The sequence below is a fragment of the Echeneis naucrates genome, chromosome 4 (assembly GCF_900963305.1).
Source record: "Echeneis naucrates chromosome 4, fEcheNa1.1, whole genome shotgun sequence".
Classification (NCBI taxonomy): Eukaryota; Metazoa; Chordata; class Actinopteri; order Carangiformes; family Echeneidae; genus Echeneis; species Echeneis naucrates.
The window spans coordinates 22,840,541-22,866,246 of NC_042514.1; the positions used below are offsets into that span (position 1 = coordinate 22,840,541).

Sequence of the window (25,706 nt, forward strand, 5' to 3'; positions counted from 1 at the left end):
AGTAAACCTTTTTATGAAACATAAAATCAAGATGTGTGACTTCTGGGTACAGTTGCAATGGTCGCACAAACGGGTTAACACAACTCCCAAATAACCAACTCATCTTTGTATTTTAAACAAAAAAGGAAACGGTGACTAAAAACTAACACCAGAAACCACATATACATAGAAATATGTGACAAAACAGAGCAGAAACAGTGCATAATTTTAAAACCATTTTTTATGACAGATATGATGTTGTTAGGTTTAAGATAAACTAGTGGTATAGTGTGCACTAAGTTGCTGTCTATGGCTTCCTGTACTTCGACGAACAGATCGTCTCATTTAAGACACTGAATCTACTTTTTCTGTTTTCCTCCACAGTTTTTTGGGTTACAAAATGGGAGCACCTGCCTTCACCTCTGGTTTTCTATTGTTTTCAGTTAAAACTACAGCCTTTGCAGATTATTTTAAAGGCTTTTAGAGACAATACCTCACTTCGAATTACAGCTCAGAGCCTTCAGTCTGCTAAAAAACTATCGAGACGGCTAATCGTTTGATGCCAGATGTGCTTCATCCATCTTGAATTAACAATCTCAATCTTTTTCTTCCATTGCTTTTGTCAGTAATACATTTACTATGCTTTCCTTATGTTTTACTTGGTTTAGCTTTTACAAATTATAGAGCTGATTACCCTGCTATCATATATAGATTACCACATGCAATTTAATTGTCCTTTTGTACTTCATCTCAAGATGTGTTTAAATGTGCTCTGAACTCTTCCTTTCAAGATCAGCAGAATATAATACAGAATGTGTTATAAACGATGAGTAAGTGCTGTATTTTGTTGCTGGTTACATCTTTTCCACAACTGGCTGAAGCATTCAGTCTATAATTCAGTCTATAATCAGGAAATTAGTTGTCAACCCCAAAATGGATTGAAACCTTGCTTTAGGCTGTCTTCTACAAAAGCATCCATGTGGATATAGATACTGATATTTGCGGGTATAATGATTAGATTAATATCATACAACTTGTGACTTTGATTGCAGTTTTGGGCTTTCATTCAATGGTAGATGCAGACAAAACCAGATTACCTGGAACTGGCTGATGACCAATGTCTTAAAACACAACAGGCCTTGTTCACTGATTACAAAAGCCAGCAGAGCTCCAGATAAATCATTACAGAACATCCAGTATAAAGATGGCAGGCTGATTATTATTGCCAAACAGCTCCCTAAAGGACATAGCAACAAGAAGATTGATGGGTCTGATAAATATTTAGTGTAATCCCTGGTTACCGTCTCCTCACCTCAGCCCTCCGCAGTTGCTAACGACAGCACACTAATTAAGATTATGATCCCAGCTTTATGTGTTTATTGAGATCACGACAAACACGCTACGGGCTACTGTCAGTCACTCGTCGCTGAGGTAAAAATGGAATGAATGAAAACAGGCAAAGTCGGAGGAAGAAAGTATGAGGGAGCAGATAGAGATTAATGGATGATGCAGCAGATGAGTACGCACAGTGATGCAGCTGAAATCTAACTTTTTATAATATGCTTCTCTGACAGCCAAAATCTGATTCTAAGTGAAATTGCCAGCTGGATATCAATCAACATGAGTGTCTCATCTTCCCATCTCCTCACCTGCAGGGGACCTGCAATGGGACAGATTGACCTGTAGAGGGCCTCATCCTGAACTAGCTGAGGAGAAAAAATCTATAATCAAAACCAAATCCAGACTACAGGGACTATGGATATTACAGAAGTAGCACTCTACAGACTTTTAACTAGATCCTGCAGGGCCCTCAGCTATTTCTAAGAACAGATCAGGCTGATGTTTATTTTACCGATTGATCAATTAATCATTTTGTTAATAAAATGTCAAAATAAATTGTGAAAAATGTGGGTTATGTCACAGAGCAAAATCTCATTTTATTTGATCAACACATCATTACAGTGAAATAATAACAATCTGTTGTTCCTATGTTTTTACATGACTGCCAATATAAATAAATAAATCTTAAAGGGATTCAAAACAGAGACTGGCAAATAACTGTTAACTAAAAAAAAAAAAACATTACCCACATCTTTGATCTTGTTTAGCTTTTTGTTCTTTGCAAAAATATATTAATGAATTAAGGCAGCTATTGACGTTATGTTGTTTTGTTCACCTTTTTTTTTTTTGTTTGTTTTGAGCATTGAAATGAATAAACTTTTACAAAACGTTCGGTTAATTACACCACCAATTATCATTCACAATTTAAGCAGTTCTCATAAATTTTTGTGGGCTCTTCTGTACACAAAAAAATAATATAATGTTCGAATTTTTTCAGTTGATTTAAGTCAAATTATGATGTTACTTTCTGAGCTCACATTTTTCCTCAGTTCTGACTAGGACCTATTGCTGTTTGATATTGGTTTAAAGTACTGAGTCCTACAGAATGGGCAGTCATTGACAGTGGCTCATTGCTGCCATCTATCTCTAAATCACAGGTGAAACTATATTTAATCAGTTTTTTCTGAGTTCTCAATGTCACAAGAACATGACAGTTGATGTGGAATATTTGGGGTTTGAATTAAGATGCAGACTTACAGTAAATCATATTTAGTTTTCTGATACCATTTATTGGCTCATCTGATTTACTTACCTTACTTACAAAACCTCAAAAAGCCCTCTCTATCCCAACCCCACCCTCCCCACCTCCTTTGCCAAACTGCATGTTTCCATGTGTTACAACCTTGCTGGAAAACAGAAAAAGAACTGACTCATGAGTGGAACAACAAATCTGACCCACAAAAGCACAACCGCAAAACATTCCTTGACTCTGAATGGGGAAAGTGCAGACGTGTTTCTTTTGGCACAGAAAAGTCTATTCTTAAGCTAAAGTTCATATTTAACCCGTGCACATGAGGCCGGCTGCCTTGCATGGAGGCCTAACCTTTAAAATTGAGCTGGCTTTGTTGGGGAGCCATTGTGGCTGCGGACTACCAGGCCACCAATGCAACCTAGGCCTGTTTCTACTCATTCAAAATACATGGAGGACCCAGCGATTATACTGCACCACTTTGGAGCCAAACCACTGGGATTCTGATCCTGATAGACAGTTTCAAAAGAATGGAAAACATGGCACCTTAAAAACATACAAACCACACTCATGTTGCTAATTACTCCTTAGAGTCAAAAAATAAATAAATAAATAAAAAAAAACACACACACACACACTTCAATGGGGAACTCACTCATTTTGGTTCCAGGCAAATCTTTATCCCAGTGTGATACACACTCCGCCACGAGTGTGCAACTGGCGGCTGATTGGACGGCCACAATGTAAACACCAATCAGACAGTGAGTAAACCAGGCCAGTGGAGTGCTGCAGAGAAGAGACCACTCATCATTCATGGAGGTGTTTACACAACCATCACCGCTGACTCCTGAACACAAACTTTCTCAAACACGAAAATCCTGTTTGTATTAATGACCATCTGTGATAATCTTCTTAGGTTTTCACCCAAGAAACAGCAGAATGAAAAATTAGCGTTGACAAAATAATCACTGCAGGACAAAGTAGATTTTAAAGGTTTTTTCTGCCAGTTTGCTTGTTTTTTTACACAAATAAGCTGGAAATAGATGTTTAGATGTTTTACCCTTGAACAAGCGACAGTGCAGCACAAAATCGAAAAGAAAGACTATCGCCACATTCCCCCCCTCCCACACATTTCACGGTTTTCAGATGTAAAAACCTTCACTTATTTAAAGTTGCAATTTGGCAAACCAGATTTTAACATTACACACATTTCAGACTTTACTAGTATTAGTTAGTTATTACGAATTAAATATCTCAAGAAACTCTTTAAGAATGAAGAAGTTCTTTTGTTTTAAACTTAGTGCATTTTTGTAATCCAATGAGGTTTTCTACTGTTCTATTGGCCTGAGTAGCAGAAAAGTATTGGGATCTATTGTATCTGTCTTGTGAAAAAAATTGTTTCTCACACATGTTGATCCTTGACAATGCAACGGAACCTCTGTTAGAGCATTTTGTTTGCCGCCGATGAATAATTAAATTATTTGCGAAAGCAACATTGTGCTTTGTATGAGCAGATTCAAAAAGTAGTTAGCAATCAAACAGGAAATTCTGGGTCCGAACAGTCTGCAGTAACTTGTAGCCACACGACATACAATTGGATGAAGTGGAGCGAGTAAAAACAAGTGAATCACATTACTAACATTACACCAAGATGTCCACAAGCTGGTAAGTAGTGGTGTTACAGTCTGTGGATGAGTGTATGACTTCACAGTCTCTGCTTTAAGCCTTTAAACGCATCAACACAGCAAAGAAACAGTGCCAAGCTTCATGGGGAAACAGGCGTGTTAAATCCTGTGTGTGTTTCTAGCGTGGGAGCTTCTGCAAACCCGGATGGGGGAGACCAATGCATAGAGAGAGAAAGGGAGCGAGGGAGGGAGAGAGAGGGCTGTAAGAAGATAATGGTATGATGTCTTTATTGAGGAGATGGATACCTCAGGATATAAATGAAGAATGTCTGTCTCCTGAGTGTAATATTTGCTTTTGTCTTCAGAAGCCATTTAATACATTAAGCTCCACTTCTGATTCACTATAGCCACGCCCCAAAAGCTTTCAACCCTCTCTGTCTCTTAACACACAGATCCTCCCCTCCCCTCCTTCTCCTCATTCTCCCCCTCTCTTGCCGTCATGTCAGCCGCAAAGCATGTTAATAATTCATCCCATCACCCTGTGTGTCCCATGTGACAGCTGCAGGTGGGAGAACTCGTGCACAGAGAGCATCACTGAGGGGTTTTTGTTCATGGCTTTCCCGTGAAGCTCTTCAGTTGGAGAACACAATGGGATTCTGTATTAACAGATTACCTAGAGCACTTCCCCTTTCTGGTCTGTTGCTCATTCATATTTCACAACCCTGGTTTCCAAATTAATAAGTCAGCATTATTTGAAATGAAATATAACTCATCAATAATTGAAATTATCTTTTCAGAGCTTTGTGTTCTTTTTAATATTGTCAAGTTATTGTGTAATACGAACAAAGACATTAAAATTATTCAACTGCCTTATAAATTATGTGTGGTCTTTAAACCTATTTTCTGCGTTGTACTTGATCTCTGAAAATTGCTCAGTGACTTCAAACCAATACAGGACATCCACTATTTAAAGGCCAACTACATTAGAAATGTCAACATTTAACCATTAATTTAACAGGCATTAAAAGCTAAATTCATTTTAGTCTTCTTATTAATTCACTTCAACAGCAATGGCCAATTTGGTCAATTTCCCTTTAGGCCAAAAGTTTAGTAAGATGCATTTACATCAGAAATGGTGCTGCTTTGGTCAGAGCAAGCTGGGGCTGAAAAATTAAGCCAACACTGAAGTCTTTGGACATCTTTCCTGTGGGTCATGATAATGTCGGGAATATTGCTTTAGAGAAAGACGCCTGAGCACAAAGATCAAACTGATCAGCCCCTCTACTGTAACACCCACAAAGAAAATATATAAAGTTCCCTCTTCAGTTGTGTTTGTTTTCGATACTGCAGCTGGTTGCCTCTCTGGCCTTCCACTGTCAATCCACCATTCCCCATCCACCTAAGCCCCTGCAGCATTAGAAGAAAACTTCCATTCTGTTATCCATATGCTCACAGAGAGAGCGAGCGAGAGAGAGAGAGAGAGAGAGCCAATCTAACACCAATACGACAAGTCAAATTGCCTGGGTGAGTCTGATGAACAAGCTGGACCAGTGGTGAGGAGAGAGAGAGAGAACTGAGTAGCTGGTGTGAGTGATCTTTTCCCTCTGTGGTGGGACAGACTGGAAATTGCTCCACACCACTGCTGCCAGTAATCCAACAGGCTCAGCTGTTCGCAATGGGCAGCATGTGGTAAGTAACTACCAGAGCCAGATTTACTGGTGTGGAAACAAATAAACACAAGTCAACCTTATGCAGGTACAAGGATGTGCTGTCACTCTTAAGTGTGTGTGGCCTGTGGATGATCTTCCACGTGGGAGGTGGGAGCAGAGTCATGGCCTCTGACCATAAAGGATGTGGAGTCATCATTCTTCTCCCTTCTCACTCATTCTCCCACTCACTTCTTTTTTTCTCACCGTCTGTCTTTCTTCCTTTCTTGATCATTAGTTAAAGTATTTGGCCACACTGACAGCATGCTCAAGCTGAAGTATCTCAACAACTTCTGGACAGATTTGGATTAAATGCTGTATGTATGTTCACAGTCTTCACAGGGAGCGTGCCGCCAACTTTGGATTCCTTGAGCTTCCCTGCAGGACCACCTGAACAGTGACAGTTTATGGTTTTAAACCATGTGGTGCAGATATTGACATTCCTCTGAGCATAAATTGTCAGAACTGTGATGATCCCAAGAACTTTCATTCACACTTCAAAATTTAAGTTCAATGTTTTGCTTTATGTCCAAATACTTGGAAGGATCTGCTGCTTTAGTTCCTGCTTACCTCTCATTAGCTAATTTTATTATGAGAAGATGCTAAATGAATGTGTTAGCACTTCTTATATAATCAAATTAGCGCTACTAAAATTGCAATAAAGGCAAAGAAACACATAAGTTGCTTTATTTTGGTTTTTACAGATATTGTACCACTAAGTGTCCTTATGAAGGATTATTCTTCTTTTGTTAAAATCACTGTTTCACCAAAACTAGTCCTTCAGTCAGGTGATGCACAACCTGGCCTGCTTTATTCAGCATTTATTTAACACAGCAGAACTGGTAGAATGATTGTAATCTCTCTGTAAATGCATGGGTTTTGTTAAGAAACTGCTACCATTGAAAAGCAGTGTCTTCTGTTCACATTACAAATGGCCTTATTATCTAAGATCTGACTAAGCTCTTGGCTCTATATCATACCCAAACCACCATGGCGAAGGAGGATCAGTGCTGCCTGGAGACTCTCTGTCAGATCCCAGTTTGGAGAGGCTGGGGGAGGAGGATGGTGGGGGTGTGGGTGGCGCCGAGGGATCTCCTGGGATCAGAATGGAGCTCAGAGACAAAAGGGACATTGTGGCACAAACTGACCTATCCAAGAAAACATTACTTCCTGTCCCATCAGCTCCAGCATCCTCCGTATGAGCTGCTCACTTCCCAGAAATGAAAGAAAAGTCCCATTTTTTTCTTTTTTAAACATCATCTGCTGCTGTTTAACCCTTTAAAGACGTTTTACTGAGGTGACATTCACTGAGTTTCAGAATGAGATGACAAAGACAGAGGTTTTGGTAGATTAGGCTCATTTACTCGCTATTTGGGGGCTGTATTACTATCATAAAAATCATAAAAGAGAGTTCAGTTGATGAGGGAGATGGTGTTGGATGTTGCATTTTAGCATGTGCAAGCCCATAAACTGCAAGCCAAAATTACTGCTGACAACTTTTCATAACATGGGAAAATTTTTATAACCCTTCTCTTTCCAGGAAGCCGCTGGCTATTATCTTGAGTTAAACTTTGAAAATCTTCTTACAAAGGCGTAGAAAATGTATTTCAGATTTTCACAGATGCCTTGCAATACTACAAGTCAATACTTTTCATTCAAAGATGAATCAAATGACAGAGATAACCAGCAGAGACAACCCCACAGAAAATCACCAGCAACTCCACAGGTTTTCAGCGAAAAAGCTCTGATAATAATTAGAGGAGCTAGTAAAGATCAAGCCAGAACTAAATGGAGATTTAAGATTTTACTAAGAACTACGCGTGGCCCTGTGTTGGATAAATTCCAAGAAAAGAATCATGTCAATGTGGTAATTTTCCTCTGCGCTTGAAAATGCACCAATGAGAAATCTTAAAACAACCAAATTCTCCAAACCTTCAAGTGATGATGGAGTGCCCCTGAATGAAATCTAGATAAAATGGAGACGTATTGTTGACTGTGGTGAATCATAAATTCAATCAAACCATCATCTGTAAAAGGTTTACAACCTCTGCCAGCCTGAGTTACCTCTCAGGAATCAGGTCAAATGAGCATTTGGACCATGTTGAACATGTCGTAAAAATGAAACAAGTTCTGCTTGTGTGGAAGTGACAAGTAACTATTAATTCTCTTCTGTTCTGGTTTCAAATTTACTTTGAATATAGCATGTTTACTGTTATCCGGACATCATTGGTTCCTCTTTAAAACAAGCACAGGCAAAGTGGCTACAGGCAACAATGTTTATCAGAGGATTTGACAAAACTGGTGACCTGTCCAGGGTATATCCTGCCCTCACCCAGAGTGAGCTGGGATTGGCTCCAGCACCCCCCATGACCTAGAAATGAATTAAGTGGCAGAAGGATGGATGGATGGATCTGACAAAAAGGTGGCCTTGATTCAGAGGAACACAGTGACTGGAAATGCATGTGAGGGCAGGTGGGATCACTCTACCTTGACGTGACTCTGAGCACCCAGGTTGTAGATCTCTGTCGGCTTCACCTGGTTGATGATCTTCACCAGACACGTGCTGTCAGTTAGGTCTCCATAATGGAGCTTCATGTCTGAGAGAGAACAGAATTTAAAAATATTCTTCGTGTGCTTCAAAGTGACTCAGACAAAAATTTGATACTTCATTCAAGGACTATGAATTACAGCGAAAAGAGGTGATGAATAAACTACATTTTAGTTTAAATTTAATTTCTTAAGACATGTTTTTCTAACATGTCTACACAATGTGCAAGTAGAGAATGCATATTTTTACGGCCCAAATCTGCAACACCCTGAAGTTGTCCTGCAGATCTGGAGAGGAAACAGCCTGCTGGTTTAGAACAGTTTAATGTGTCTAGGTTGGTGATGAGAGTTTTGCAGAGGCAGGGATGCCAAAGAAATTGGATGATTACTGATCTGGAAGCTGTCAGTTTTGGAGGATGAGTGGAGGATTGGTGTTTCTAGTTGAAACTAAGACAGACAAACTGACTAAATGGCGTGTTGAAGACACTGAGAATTTCCCTAGAAATGCCAGCGCGTCATACAGAAGGTCAGTGATCATCATTAAAATGTTCTAGATCATCATTATGTTTAAGATGCTGGCTGTGAAAATTACAAATTTACATAATTTTGATTTCACATCTGTAACATCACAGTTAATATTTAAAACCTTCTTCACGAATGGCATTGTTCCTGGTAGTTCTGAAATGGGACACTTACTCCCCTCGGTGTGTGTCTGAGGGTTCTGGTAAAGATGTTCAATGCGACCAGTGTTGAAGGAGCTGGAACGACGCATAATACCATGAACCTGAGAGAAAAAAAAGACACAAGGACAATTCTTTTCATCAACTTCTCAGTGCTGTCTGTCACAAAAATACATGATCATATTCAGTAACAGATCTACAATGTGGACAACTACAGTTTTAGCATTTGTGAAAAAAATTTCTTACAGAGAAAATTTTTACACCACTGGACTATTAATATTCATCATCATAATATTCATCACTTCCTGTATGCATTAAAGTCAGCTTTCAGATCAGATTCATTTCTACCAAAGGTTAGCAGTTAGCAGCTTATATTATATTTATATCTGTACATCAGAAAAAATTAAGCATACGCTACAAATTTCAAACAGATCATTGGGATGATCAACCATTTTTGGCCATTTCGGCCATTGTCACATTTTCACAGCACAGTCTGTCCTTCTTTGAATAGCCACATCAAACAGTAACCGAAATCTGTGAATAATAGGAATAAGAATAATTTTGCTCCTCATTGTTTGTTTGATATTGACCCCATGAGATTTAACTGAGTGAGCTGCAAAGGATCTGCAATTCTTCAGTTTAATAAGGATGTCTGAATCGTGCCATTAATCATTTCATCTGTCATGTCGGCTTATTCTACGTTAGCAAAGAGTTTTTTGTCTTCACAAGATCTTTGGATCCCAAAGAGGGTGGTCATAAATAGCAAATAAAAAGTATCTCAGTAATGTGGTGCAGTGACAGCTCTGGATCCCCTGGCTTTGTACACAGAATGACAGCAAATATGACTGGGAGCACGCAAACACAATTGTATATATGTATGGGGAAAAAAGGCATCCATTACACCATGTTACTTTGCAGTAACATTCCACTGACAGGTGACAAATTAAAGGAGAAACCAATAGAAAAGCTGAAAATTCTTATTTTATCTTACAAAATTCTCTCCACTACACTGAGTCTCCAATACTCTGGATTCTACATTCTGCTGGAGGGAGGATGTTTTGATCATGATATTGATGGTGAGAGTCCTACAATAGGTGTCCAAATTGACTAAAATTTGAAATATGAAGGCCACAGCCTGTGATTCACATTGTTCGCATACTTATCAGGGATTATGGCACTATCATTCTCGGCGAGATTGCACCCATTAGGAGGTTAGGTGTTCAGATGGCCCTCCCTCGCAGCACTGCATCTGTGTAGATGTTGGTCAGCTCATTTATTCAGGTTGTTCCTTTAATTTGTCACTGGTCTGTATCTGTTGTAAGTTGATACAACAACAGCTGGCTGCAGCTCAATTTGTTTTTAATTCTGCCTGTGATCTGTACTGCATGTGTGTGTGTGTGTGTGTGTGTGTGTGTGTGTGAGGAAGCTCTGCTCAGGGAAGATAACAGGACCTGATCCAAGGGGAATCCATTAGAGGGAGGACACTGCGCCCTGACCTCACTTCCTTTATACACTGTGCACTTCCTGCTTGCATGTGCACTCCTCTTTAATGGCCCCTTCCCCCACATCAGATCAGCATCCCCAACTTGGATCCAGTCCACATCCTCTCTGCTATGGGGTGAAGGTATGTGTGTTTGTGCTACACATCTAAAGGGAGATTAAGTCATGCTACGACTGTCAGGAAAACAACACTGAGCCCTGGTGCTACATGTACATTTGGGAAAGCATGTTGACCGCATGGAAGCATGTCAGGGGTCTGAAAACCCCACATGCAGCCTCTGTCAATCAGAAACAGCTCGTTAACCTCTGAAACCACCAGCAGGCTGTTGACTCTTCACGCTCCTGTGAATACATGCTAGAGCAGCTAAAAGTTAGTGACCTCACTTGTATGGCCGTATAATAACAGCAATTTCCCTGTTATGGTCAGACCCAGGGGTCAGGGGTGAGGGGTTTACAGGCTCGGAGCTACACAAAGGGTGTTATTGGGGTGAGATGCGAGTTGGCCCACTATTGAAGCTTACTGACACATTACATCACCAGCCCTCTGGAGTTCCCACACACTGCTCTGACTGGATGTTGCCTATCAAAGGTTTGTGTGTGTTTGCATATGTTGGCAACCATGAGTGTCTGGATTCATTTGGATGTGCAAATGTGTGTGTCTTGATATTGTCCAGTCTGCAGTCTGAGTTTCTCTCTCACCTCATAACCTTTTGCCAGCAGGAACTCAGCAAGGTAGGAACCATCCTGAAAACAGAAGACAGCAAGAGCTTAAAACCTTAAAAAACAGCACTTCAGATACATTTTAAATCAATTACATTGGAATGGTTTTGTTGTTCTCTTCATTTGCTGTCAAAGATTCATTTTACCAGGATGCACTCTGGTAGAGCACATATCACAAAAGTAGCAGCGCAGGTCCATGTCAACTTTTGCTGGCCCTTTGCTGACTCTCTCTCTCTCTGCTTTTAGTTTTACCTAAACTGATGTGTCATTGTAACCAACAGACACATGCAGACAGGAATGTACCAAGGGTTGATGTAATAACTACTATTTAATGGTAATATTATATAACATTACAGTGGAAGATGAGACACATTTTGGGATACAGGGATAGGGATACAGCAGGGGTGAAGGAAGGAACCATAAAATTTTGGTCGGATTTGGTTAAAGGACAGTTGAGTGTTGGAATGGAAAGGAAATGTTTTGTCACTCTTCCTTGTATAGTGAGCATGATATATTGGCCGTTACTTCTATATATATATATATAGTTGGCCCTGCGATGGACTGCTGATAATGAGTGAGCTGGTAGTCAGGTGGACTGGTGGCCTGTCCAGGGTGTACCCCGCCCTCGCCCGGAGTGAGTTGGGATTGGCTCTAGCACCCATTGATGGATGGATTTATATATGCTCACAATCTTCAGGTCTTATGAAAAAGTACCGCGTTTACATATAAGAGTTGGTAAAGATCCACATAATTATCCAAATAGGGTGAAAGAATACGTTTGGCTTTGGCAGAGGGACAAGCTTCATTGAGAACAAATCATCAATAAAACATAACTATGAAACTGAAACAATAAAAAAACGTTACAAATGTTAAAGACAGAGATGTTCTGTTAATCTTACATTTAGTTGAAAATAAACCTTTATGTTGTTAAATCCATGAAAAATTAACAGATGAGTGGATGAAAAAAAGAAGCCAAAGGTCTCACGTGGGTCTGGACCAAAGCTCTCCTGAAGCCTGTGCACTGCAGCTGAATACTGATGCCCAGGATCATTAGGTGTAACATCCACATGAATCAGGAGCTTTTGCCAGAAGTAAGGGCCAATATGTGTGTGAGTGTGCGAGAGAGCAAGCCCTGTCAATAAGGTCTTGTTCCCCTTACCCATGTTACTCTTCGTCTATTTTCTCTGCTCAGACTTTCCAACCGCACACTTTTGGAGTGCTCTGGAAAATTCCGAACTAGTCATGACATTCATCGCTCAATCCCCTTCACATATGTACACACACGCGCTTACACTGCCAGCATGCCAGGCCCGTGCTTCCGCTCCAAGTCCAAGGGGGTCAGAGAGGAGGTGGAGAGCAGGGAGGAGAGGAAAAGGGGTTTAGGGGAACTTAGGGTTTGAGGACACCCTGGAGGTTCAGAGCCAGGGAGAAATGGTCATGTTTAAAGTCTTGCCATCTGAGAGGACACTGAAGTAAGCCAGTGTTTCTCAAATGGTGGGGTGCACCCTCTCAGCTAGTAACAAGCCAGGGAGGCGTGTAACACTGGGGAACAGGCTTTAGCTAATGTTTTCGCCTCTTCATTGCCACACCAAAACAAATTGTAATTGCACACCTGCTACGGGGTGCTTTCATATGATGTGCCATTAAAGGTGGGAAATCAGGAAAGACCAGTGTAAGTTATAAATTAAGGTGGCACTTCCAGACATTATACCCCAATCACACTGATAAGCCGCTTGAGTTTTGCCATTAATCATAATTTTTTTTTTATTTATTTTTTTTTTTTTTATGAATTTTCTTTTTGTAGGTTAAAGAGTTTTACTTGCATCTGCCATGATAACTGCAGCCAAATCAATCATGCAAGTCATGGAGCTGACTTGCTGAGGTAACCCCACAGAGGGGGAAAAAGCCAAAAGGGGAAGAAATAAAGAAAGAAAGAAAAAAAAAAAAAAAAAGGTTACAGTGTTTATTTATTGTGCTCCAGAGGTAATGTTTCTGATAAATTGTATTTAATATTTATTAATTTAATTTAATTTAATTTAATAACATATAATAATATTTTGCAGTGAAAATGGTTCAAGCAGTTGTTTTTGATTGATGCAGCAGTAGCATTCACTAGTTGATTGGAAAATGTTTAAGGTTTACAAGGATTTTACTTTGTTGACCTTAATGCACTGAAAATGCACTCAGACTGAAAAATGGGATTAATTTTCTTTAATTTCAATAAGCATACAATGCTATGCAGAAGTGTATATGTAAAAATTGTATAGACAAGCACAATACTATATTATTACTAGTATAGTAATACTATACTACAATAAGTATAGTGGGGGGATTTTCCTGCTTCATAGGGGGGGCGTAACAGAAAACAATGGAGCAAGCCAACTGAATTGCCCATAGAAGCTGTACACGCCAACATTAGCTGATTTATGGCCATTGGGGAGCAGAAGCGTTACTGGGGGTGTATAGTGGCTCCATCACGACTTAAACCATGAAGTGATAAAAGCGTCTGCAAAGGGTCTGCTAATCTCAAAAAATATTAGTTTTTCTGCTAAAAAGTAAAAGTCATATCAAATGCAAGGATGATCACTTGCTGAATGAGTTTTGATGTGAACAGGTACTATCAAGAAGAGTCTAGGACAGCATGAGGGAAAAGGTGATGCTGACTTCTGTCCCCTAGTCTGGTTTCCCTTAACAAATAATTTTAGCTAAGAATGCACTTACTAGCATTTCCCCCTCCCATGGTTTTCATCAGCATGGATCTGTCAGTTTTCACGGAGACCAGGAGCAGTCATTTACTAGTAAGTTTAGCCACTATTCAGAAAAGCAGAGTTTTTACTAACAAAAACTTCAAAGTGAATAATGATGAAGAAATTCAGCCAATGCTAGTTTTATAGTTTATATCTGTGCTTTTTCTTTGTGACATGATAGAAACAGAGCCTCCACTACATTATCCATGGATGAAGACGATGAGAGACAGGTGAACACTGGAATTAATGTTAATGGTCAAATGTATTGTGATGTGTTTTTATATTTGCAAATTTATGTGGACACCATCTGTTGACAGGCTGGTACAGCACAGCTGTAAATGAAACAAACTGCGTCATCCTTGATTACACGACCCCCTCTTACCCAGTTCCATTTCTGTGGAACCTACAGTAATTAATTCATTTAGATTCACACCCCTCTCACTTCCATCATTGCTTTTGTTCCTAACGAAGCCGCATGGGTTTAAAAATGCCAAATAGACAGTATTGTCATCTAAAGATGCCCATAGTAAATGTTGTACTACTTTTAGAAGAAATACGTTAGCAGTAGTATTTCAGCATCTGCAGGTTGAACAGTGTAACGCTTAGTTGGGATGAATCCCAATCTTTTCTGCCTAACCCAGAGAAGGGAAAGGAGGGGTTGGGGGGCGCTGGCAGCCCCCCTTGCCTGTCCTCACAGTGTTCAAAGCTCCAGTTGGTGTCATGTTTTCCTGCTCCTGTGCCAGGGTCTTACCGTTCCACGCCAGACCAATATGGAAAACAAGCCTGAAGAGCTGCAGCTCTGTTTAAAAACAAGAGGCTCTTTTGAGGGCATATTAGCCCATAAACCCTGGCCTCACCTCGCTGTTTCCTGTTATGGGGAGTTGGACGCTTGGTGGGAGCATTGGACGCACAGACGCACACACACATACTCATACACACAAACACACACAGAAACGTTCACCTGTCAGGTCTGAGGCATACCACAAACTCCCTGAAAACCCACGTTGGCCTTTGACACAACGTGATCTCTCTATAGCTGCACTGAATGTAAGCCAATGGGTTGGTCCAGCACCATATGGCTGAAACTTAATTGAAATACAGCAAAACGATTGTTTCATGTTTACATGCTGGTGTCACAATATATTAACTGAAGATCTCATCCTCATCCCAGGATCGTCCACAGGAAAAGAAAGAGGAAAACGCTGCAGACAAGTACAAGTGTGTGAAAACCACTCAACTGAGCAGTGCATTTTCACTTTCTCTAACCCGTCTCTATTCGGACTCACATTTCCAACTGGTCTGCTGCTTGCACTGCAGTATAATACAGTTAACTATGCCATTTAACAAGAGAGAAACTGATGTGTGTCTGTATGCAATGCATTTTTGTGGCTATGTTATTTATATTTATTGAAAGAAAGTTTTTATTTTAATTACAGTTTTTCTATTTTAGCTTCAAGTAGTTCAATCAGTCTATGAAATAAGGTACAGAATAAAAGAAATACATAGGGGCTGGGAACGGAGGGAATGAATATATAGGAGATGAGAATGGGGTGAGAGAAGAAAAACTACAGCCAATGTTGATGTTGGACTAAATAGGTCCATGTGTCTAAAAAAATTTTAATAATGTTGGCTCATAAGAACAGCCCCTGCAGCACTATCATTAGCTCCAATCAACATTCCCATCATCATCATCATTATCACATCATCATTGGCTGGTTTCATTAAGACTGTACTATATATATATATATATATATATATATATGTAGCCATATCAGAAGGTGGCACTGTTCCGTGTTTATGAGTTGGAAAGAAAAAGAGTTTCTCCACAGTATCATATCACTTTATAATCTACAAAAACTTTCAGTACTGCCTAGACCAAGTGTCGGTCCACCATGAGGTTACCCAACAGTTTGAGCACAGCCGTTTTGAAGCCTCCACTTTACAATTTGTTTGTCGCCATCTGGATTTTTTTTTTTTAACCAGAAAAAAAATCATATTTGGAGGATCCACACCCATTTAAAAAATGAACACCATGTTCTACTGAAAAAGACTTGAAACTAGAGACCATAAGTTTATAGGCAAAACTTTCAATGTGGCATTAATCAAGTGAGAAGAATGGCAATTATTTCCAGTAGATTTCAAGACAACTGCTCATTAGATAAAATGCAGGTTTAAGGCACTTCCATATTGGCTTCACTTTCCAGACCCAAAGTCTACATCAACTTTTACAGTGAAGAGAAAAGTATCTTTTGATGCCTGCTCCTTCACAGTAACTGAGTTTCAGGTATTTTCCTTTTCTAACCAAGAACAGCTGCACAGAAACTCACTGCATAAAATAATTAGGATTTACGTCAGGGACTCAAACCAAAGTACACAAGATTAGAAATCTGGCCAGACATTCACTGCTAGGTTACTTGTCAAGTTCACGCAACTCACACTTAGGTTATTATCACAGGGACCAAAAGTATTGATAACTCTCATGAGAATGGCCATTTTAAGCATTTTTTGGGGAAGATAATTCCTGATATACTACATATCCTTTGCTATAAAAGGCTTTTGGTTAAATTACTCTAGTGGTAGACAAAGATTAAAAGAGAACGATATATGAAGCCTCATTGTGTATCTTATGGCAATAAAAGAAAAGGATAGGAACATTCAAACCCTTAAAAACCATCTGTCAAGAGATATGAATTACACAGTATAAAATGGATATAATAGCAGCTGAATACATGAATGTCTCAACAATTTTATGATGCAGCATATTTAGGTGATAATATGAAGCTTCATTGTATGTTGTGATCAAGCTGCAACTACAATTACATTTGGACACTGACAAAATTTTCAGCATTTCTGCTCTGTACACCACCACAATGGATTTGAAATTAAACAATCAAGATGTGACTTAAGTGCAGACTTTCAACTTCAACATGAGGGTATTTACATCTAAATCAGGCTAATGGTGTAGTAATTACAAGACATTTTATGTGTCCTCCATCACTAAAGGACCAAAGGTAATTGGACAATTGGTTGCTCAGCGATTCCAGCAGACCTTGTTATTTAATTTACACAGAGCAGATAAAAAGCATAGAGATAATTTCAAGTGTAGTATTTTTATTGGAATATGTTGAGGTAAACTCTCCATATGAAGCCCAAAGAGCTGTCACTATCTGTGAAGCAAGCCATCATCAGGCTGAAGAACTAAAACAAACCCGTCAGAAAATTTGGAAAAACATTAGGTGTGACAAAATTAACTGCTTGGTACATTCTTAAAATGAAAGAATTCACAGGTGAGCTCAATAACACAAAGATCCAGAAGACCGCAGAAAACAAATGTGGTGGATGACAAAAGATTCCTTCCCCCGGTCAAGAATAACCCCTTCACAACAGTTGGCCAGATCAAGAATGCCCTCCAGGAAGTAGACATATCTGTATCAAAGTAAATAATGTAGAGAAGACTTCAACAGAGTGTCAACCATAGGTGAGTTTCAAAAACAGAAGGCCAGATTAGAGTTTGTCAAAAAAGACATTGAAAAGAGCCTGTGCAATTTTGGAACATCCTATGGAGCGATGAGACAAAATCAACTTATACTGGAATGGTGGGAAAAAAGAGTATCCCAAAGAGCTTTTATGGCAAAGAAGTGGAAGGTTCTGTCAAGTCAATAACTAGACCTGAATCCAATTGAGCATGCATTTCACTTGCTGAAGACAAAACCAAAGAGAAAATGCCCAAAGAACAAGCAGGAATAGAAAACAGCTGCAGTAGAGGCCTGGCAGAGCATCGCCAGGGACAAAATGCAGTGTCTGGTGATGTATATAGGCTCGAGACTTCAGGTTGTCATTGGCTGCAAAGGATTTGCAAGTATAAAAAGTAAAAAATTGCTTTATGAATGAAGTCGTTACTCCAATTACTTTTGGTCCCTTAAATGGCAGATGGCACATATAAAATGTGTTGCAATTCCCCACGCTGTTCACCTGATTTGGATAGAGAAATGAATTCCACAGTATAAATAAAAGCTGAAAGTTTGCACTTAAAGCACATCTTAATTGTGCCATTTAAAATCCATTGTGGTGATGTACTGAGCAGAGTTGCTGAAAATTGTGTCAGTGTCCAAATATTTATGAACTTAAGTGTAGTTACAGCTTGATTGCAACACACACTAAGGCTTGATGTTGTCACTTAAATATACTGCATCGTAAAATTGTTGAGACATTCATTCACTCAGCTGCTATTATATCCATTTTATACTAATTCATTTTCATTGAAAATTATGTCACAATGACACAATTATGTCAGTGTCAAAATATCTATGGACCTAACTGTAAACGAGAACGACTTTCATTGTTCATTTGTCTGGTGATCTGATCTGATGCATCTGCTATTTAATGTATTAATCATCCAAAAACTCTTAGATTTTCTGTCACCAGGAGACAAAAGACAAGCAGGGGGCAGTCACAACTGCTGTCATCCTTTAAGCCAGGGACAAGAGGAAAAGGTGTATGATGCCTTTGGAAAAACCACAGCACTATGAGTCTGATACCCCCTGCTGGTTGAACAGTTGGTGACTGAATTACTGGAGCCTTCCAACTAAATCTCAGTGGCTCAGCTCTGCAACCTTCAATCCCTAATTTAGGTTGGATAACCTGCATAACATTCAAGAAGAGAAATCCTCATTTACGACGCAGCATCTGTGAGCCTGCAGGCATTATAGATGTCTTTATGGAAACAGTGTTCACAGTCATACATGCATTTAATTGTCATTGTGCATCAGCTACAAATGAATAATTTTAATGTGCTTTCCATACACCACAGGCGAGAGCCGCCACGCAAGCCACTGGTCTGCTATTAGGCCTATGATGGTTTAATGAAGCTGCAATCACAGGCCACCACATGCATGAGCATTTACACAAACATACACACAGCATTAAGTGGAATTATTTGGTGTGCTGTGCGAAGAGCAGCATGAAAAATGGACTGAACGCAGTTACCTGGGGTCAGCACAGTTCAGAAGACTCCACATTAACAGTTACAGCAAGTAAATATAGTGATGATACAGCTGCTATCTGCCTAAAAGTGTCTAAGCAGTATATTCAACAATTTATGAAAAGCATTCTACACCACTTAATCATGTGACAAGTAAATTAATGAATGGCACCTATACAACTAAATAGCAGCAGCTCGCTAGTCAGTGACACACTACAGCTTCTTGGACAGTGCCCTGTAATAAAACAAGTTAATAATTAAAAAATTACAAACTAACAAAGTTTGAACAGATTCGTTCGAACACCAAATAATGCTGAGCAGCCTGATCTGCCCAGTCAACAGGCCTGATGACAGGAATCAAAAGCACTTTAAATCTCAAATGTAAAACTTTTTGAAAGCCAAATGAAGAAGTCACAGCAACAAATTCTAGAGCACTGGGGAGTTTGTTTGGTCACTTCTCTACAGTAGCGTCATAAAAGGCCAAACATTGGCAACACTGTTAGGTTAAAGTTATTTGCTCAGGGCAGGCCCCCTTTAACAGGATACATGGGTTCTAGGACTACAACTACTAATAGGACTAGATCTTTTACAGCTTTTAATTGCAGTTTTACAGTCCAATGTGTGAGCTCAACTGGGTGGTAAAACTTCAGGTTTAATGTCCCTCAGTATTAACTTCATCTTGATGACGTTGAATTCAGATGAGATTTTTGGAAACACCAACAAACTTTGTTCCATTCAAAACTGAACAAACTTTGTTCCATTCAAAACTGAATAAAAGATTCAACATTTGAACATCTGAGAACTGCTCTGTTGGCAGTTCAATGTTTTACATGTAGTTTTACATGTTTTGCATGTTGAATTCCTACAGAGATCATGTACCATCTTATGACTCCACTGACAATGTTCAGCATGTGCAGGTGACTTGTGAACCTTTTGCTATTTAGCAACTGCACATGTATATATATGTACTTGTACAGTATATCTGCAAAGTACCCGATTTCATTCAGAGGAAGAATCAGCCTTAGAAGAGCCATCAGCAGCCATTATGAGCAACAAAGGAGATGTGCGTATGCATTCGTAGCTTTATGATCATTTTTGTTGGCTCTCATTCAGTCTGTTCTGTGCTGCTCACAGTGGAGTCAATGGAACGAGGCAAGGAAGGAATGAGAGAAGTGTATGAAATGCCAACAAAGGATGAAGAAAAGAGATTTGTAGGATGAATATCAAACAGTGCGAGGGGTTGTATTGCAGCACAGCAATGTTTTCTCAACCAGAGGAGCTGAAGACAGAAGTGTGAACCGAGAAGCCAAAGTAAAGTTTTACTGTTGAACACTGAGGTTGAACCTGTCCTCTTCACAACCCTGGGTCATAAAACAGCAGCATCAGCCAGAGTCCCTGCCTACTCTGAAGCTCTGCCTTGGCACTCTGGTGGGCTCCCATAACTCACAGCCTCTCACCCCAATAGTTCACACTGAGGCAGCAGTCAAAGATTTCAGACTGAGCAGCATGTTGTCCTGAAATTTATGAACAGTAGTTAGCCAGGCAGTTTATGGCATCACTTTGACCTCCCCAGCCCTGGCTAGTGAGTTCTATGATGGTCTACTCTATCCAGATGCCTGCCTGCCAGCTACGTGGGCAACACCATGACCTGCAAAATAAAAATTAATTAACACTTTCATTATTCTTTTTTTCTGCTAAACAGGGAGGGGAGATGGAGCTTTAGAAAGAGCTGCTTGGTGGAAATGCTGAAACTAACTTTGCAAGCCCTCCGAAAGTGGTCTCTCCAGAGCTGCAGTTTGGGAACGGTCAACCAGCCTGTTCGCTCTGATACAAACCAGACACTGACAATGCTCATCAGTATTTGCACACTACCGCAAAGGACGCACTGTCACGCGCACGCACACGCACGCATACACACACACACACACACACACAACCATTGAAGTAAATGTCTCAGACAGATTAACGTTGCTGCCACTGTTTGAAGTTACAACTAGCAATGCTGAGAGCCTGCAACTAAGATCTGTTGCATTAATCTGACAATTATTTTCATTAGAAATCAACTCATCTTTCAAGTCAATAAAATTTTACATATCTATGGTTATGTCTTCAATTGTTTATTTTGTCAAAACCATAAGATATACAGTTTTTATGTGTGAATAATCCTGATATTTGGAACCAATGAATGTTTCAAAAGTAATTTTAACAATCCTCAAAATAGTTTGTTGCCATTCTAGTAGTAGATTCAATTCACTTTGACATAAATTGTTTGATGGAAACACCCCCCAGACAGAAGATTTGGACCAAGGTCAGAGATATGAAGGTCTTACAACCTGATTTTGGCACTGAAACAAAAAGTCAAATATGGATGAAACATTGTATTATTGGATGTGTGATTGAATTCTAAGTTTCATCCCTTAACTTAAAATTGGTTTATGCCCCACTGAATAACAATATGTTGAGCTTGTCAATTATTGATATGGTTCAATGGCTCAAATTTGGCAGATAGCACAGTCTTAACAGTATTGCATAATCTTTACAGCTTTACAAGTCAACATTGACACACAGTATATTGTCAAACTATATTGTCTGTATGTCTGTTTTGAGGAACACTCACTCACTTACTCATTTTCTACTGCTTATCTGTTTCTGGGTCATGGCGGGCGCTGGAGCCAATCCTGTGCAAGGGCAGGGTACACCTTAGACAGGTCGCCAGTCTATCGCAGGGCCAATACACATAGATGGAGACAACAACTATTCACACTCACACTGACCTACGGGCAATTTAGAGTCACCAATCAACTGACACATGCATGTCCTTGGACTGTGGGAGGAAACCCGAGTACCCAGAGAAAACCCATGCAGCAACATGGAGAACATGCAAAATCCACACAGAAAGGCCCCACACCCAGAAATCAGATCCATGACCTTCTTGTTGTGAAACAACAGTGTAACCATTAATACCGCTTGGCTGCCCTACAAAGGAACAAAGCTGACTTTTTATAACAATGTCTTCAAATAATCCCTTCATTTACTTTCACCTTTCCACAAGTCAGGATAAAAGTCGATGTGATATAAGACAAATCAAAAGGATGGAAAAGGGTAAAAATAAAATAAAAATAAAAAAATCTGTAAGTAAAAATGTTTTAAATGTGAAGCCCAGGGACATAGTTCCATGGCAGAGTGCATGCTTTGCATGTAGAAGGCTCGGGTTCAAATCACAGCCACAATTCAAGCCAGCTTGTGCTGGTCCTAAGCACAGATAAATTGGGAGGGTTGCGACAGGAAGGGCTTCCATGGCTAAATTGATCATGCAAGTCACTGATCTGACTTGCTGTGGCAACCGCATATAGGGAAAAAAAACAAATTAATAAAAAACATAATTCAATGTGAGGTGTAGTGAGTACACTGAACCCTTAAGAACTTTTAAATATTAATATTATCATAAATAATAAATATCAATATTAATTTTACAGGTAAAATAAACCAAAAAGCTGTCAGTTTAAGGCATGGTAAAAGCTATGACAAATAAATGTATTGAAGGAGTGCAATTGACATTTAGTAATGTATTTAACTTGCCTTTAAACAAAGTACATTAAACTTTACTAAGATTAAATGGTCAAATATGAAAAACAAATACATAATACAAAAGATAAATGGATTGTGTGTTTTGAAAGTATTCACTCAGTCAACAGTATGTGATCAAATATTGATTAAATTAAACCTGTAAGGAATTTAAAGTCAGTGTACCTGGCTTGATCTTGAACAAAAACAAAATAATTCAAAAGAACTGCATATGACGACCTAACTGATTAATGTGATTCACTCTCCATGTGAATAACCTGTACAGCCAGTTCTGCCATACTGGCAGGTGAAAACCACATGTCTCATCAGACTTTTCCCTAGTGTCTGATGAGACATACACTATTGTCTGAACACACAATGTAATTGAGCAATAAAAAATTTGCCCACCCTCTCTCAGGACGGTGTACTATGCTTAACTATGCCGGCAGCGCTTCCAAGTGATATCAACCGTACCTAGAGTATCTTCAAATAAATTTCCCTGTGACAATTCATTTACTGAAATATGATGTCTTATGTTGAAATGTCAAAGGTCAGAGACTTGACTCAAATTAGGCATTGAAGAATTTACAGTCATTTCAAAGACGCCCACTGAGCTGTAGAGATACACAAACTCTTTGTATAGACTTCATTGCTGGCTCTCACTTTTCCTCAGTTATCTTGTTCTGGAGTTAGCTTGTGACCCAACTCGCTCCTCTGCTGATTACTAAGGGCCTGAAGTTCATGTTTAACCTGCTGACCTGATCCTGGTTAATCCATTTCCCCATTCAGTCCCCATCACCTCTTCTAATCTCTAGCGCAACCAACTTGTCTTGAAAGGTTGGTTTGGCATAATGTTGCATAGACATTCCTTTACTCACGCCACCTTTGTAAACCAAGTCTGAGTGTTTTGTATTTTGTTTTCTATAACTGGTCACATGTGGTATGGTAGGGGGAGGCTCAAGGGTAGAGTTGATGCACTTTAAAACATAATTCACTTTTTACATCTCTGCTTCTGAAACTGTATCCTTAAACAGTCTTTTCTGTTTTCAATTTGACAAAACTACCTTTAGTGGTTTTTTACCTTGACCCAGAACTCTGGGCTTTGAACACTGGACCAAAAACTGAAACAATTATTCAAAAAATCTGAGATTGTTTGTGGATCAAATCCAGATTTGATAAGTGGTTTCCAACTTCACCTTGTCCGGTTTATCAAACCTAACTGTCCAGACGTGAAGAATCAGAGACCAACTTCGGTATGGAGGGTTTGCACCTGTCTCAGGTCTAAACAGGATTTGAAGAAACGAATCTCCAAAACATAGTCAACAGACTAACAGGCACTGTTATTTAAAGAGCAACAATGACAACAAAGTACATCTTTGGGACAGTGACTGTGAGGTCACCGTGTCGGTGACAGAAAGTGGCTGAGGGTCCCTACCTGTCCGGTGATGCCGGTAATAACTGCCACCTTCCTCTGCTTCATCGCCTGTCCCTTGGCTGGAGAGCTAACGTTAGCGGTGTCAGAACACTGGGCCATCTCTGCAGGGATGTCTTCACAGTCTGCCGCCGAACCGAATCGAGCCGACAGGGAAAGGGAGCGCTTGTGTGTGAGTATTTTAACTGTTCAAGCTGCACCAGCGGACTTCCTCGGCATCCAAACTACAACACCGGTGAGGAGTCAGTGACGTACCAGGAAGAGAGCGTCGCATCAGCCAATTGGAAGAGAGTGTGAAGCGTCAGTGCCGAAGATTAACCAAAGAGAGTAATGCGTGCGAGAAGGAGTAGGGATTTTTGTCACAGCGACCCCAAGAGGACATAATGAGAACTGCAGGCAGAGGGTACTCTGACTGTAAATCCAGTAGGAGACGTAATATCCACATTGAAATATACATAAAATATTATTATTATTATATATGCTGTTATATGTATATGTATGTATATATATGTGTTTGTGTGTGTGTGTGTGTGTGTAATAATCCAAATGCATAATAATTATATATTATAATATATAATTAATATATATAATTGTAATTTCAATTTAATTTTCCATTTCGATTTTATTCTGTTTTCAGGGTGACTCTGTGACATCTGTCCATGAACTACAGATGAAAAATAGCCTCTTGGCTAACTCCTGCACATTTACAGTAGTGTTTATTAATGTGCGCTGTCCCTGTTAAGTAAACAAATGAATAAAAATAAATAATGGGTCTGCAGAAAGATGCTGCAGATATTTTACCAGTCCGTGGTGGCAAGTGTATTGTTCTATGTTGCAGTCTCGGCAGGCAGCTTAAAACAAAAGGATGAAAGGTGGCTGGTCACACTGGCAGACAGAGATGGCTCTGTGATTGGAACCAGATTAGACTCACTGGGGGCTTGTCGTGGAGCAATGCACATAGAGGAAAGCAGAAACCATCTTAAAATCCAGTTCATAACATCTTAGTGGATCAGAGTAACCACAGAAATGGCCAGTTAATCAATCTATGATGCAGGACAGAAAGATACAGAAAATTATTCATTCCGACTGCCATCAGACTTTATGACTCCTTAACTATTATATGAATTCAGAATAAGATTCCAGTGGCATTTAATATTACAAAACATTCTTTGTTGTAGTTAAACCTAAAACATGAGAAAAATCTCGAAGGCAATCTCACTCTGGTGAGTAGCCTACTATCAAAAGTAATTCTTGATAGCTGTATGTCATGATTAAAAAAAAAAATAATAACACAATGTAAATTCAGTTGCTGATTCATCTTTTTAAACGGAAAAGTACATTACAATACCATGTAACCAATTTGCCATTTTTTAATCCATTTGTTGCTAGGCAATCCAGGTTAAGCCATAACACTCTTTAAAACGCACTGTCAAATTTATGAAACCTTTATTTTAGTCCAAACCAAGTCTAGATAACTACAATGCTGATTGCACTAATTTCAAGGATGGCCAAAAAACTCAAACAGGATTCAGAGAGAGAAGAGTACAGGATGTATTTGCTTATTATATTTGCTCTGTACACAGTTGAGCAAATCTTAACAGAGAAACACTAGCCTGTACAATAATATTGCTAAAA

At 39.4% G+C, this 25,706-nt stretch overlaps 1 protein-coding gene across 1 annotated transcript in view; it reads right to left on the reverse strand.

The window, feature by feature from the left end:
- The window catches only part of gmds (GDP-mannose 4,6-dehydratase), a 149,138-nt gene extending 124,837 nt beyond the window's left edge, over positions 1–24,301 (reverse strand). Inside the window, exons 1-4 of the mRNA XM_029499573.1 lie at positions 24,075–24,301; positions 11,327–11,371; positions 9,144–9,231; positions 8,388–8,497 (exon numbers count right to left, since the gene is read on the reverse strand). Of these exons, the coding sequence (XP_029355433.1) occupies positions 8,388–8,497; positions 9,144–9,231; positions 11,327–11,371; positions 24,075–24,173 (342 nt within the window). The 5' untranslated portion in view covers positions 24,174–24,301. The remainder of the gene's footprint in view (positions 1–8,387; positions 8,498–9,143; positions 9,232–11,326; positions 11,372–24,074) is intronic.
- Positions 24,302–25,706: the final 1,405 nt, after the last annotated feature.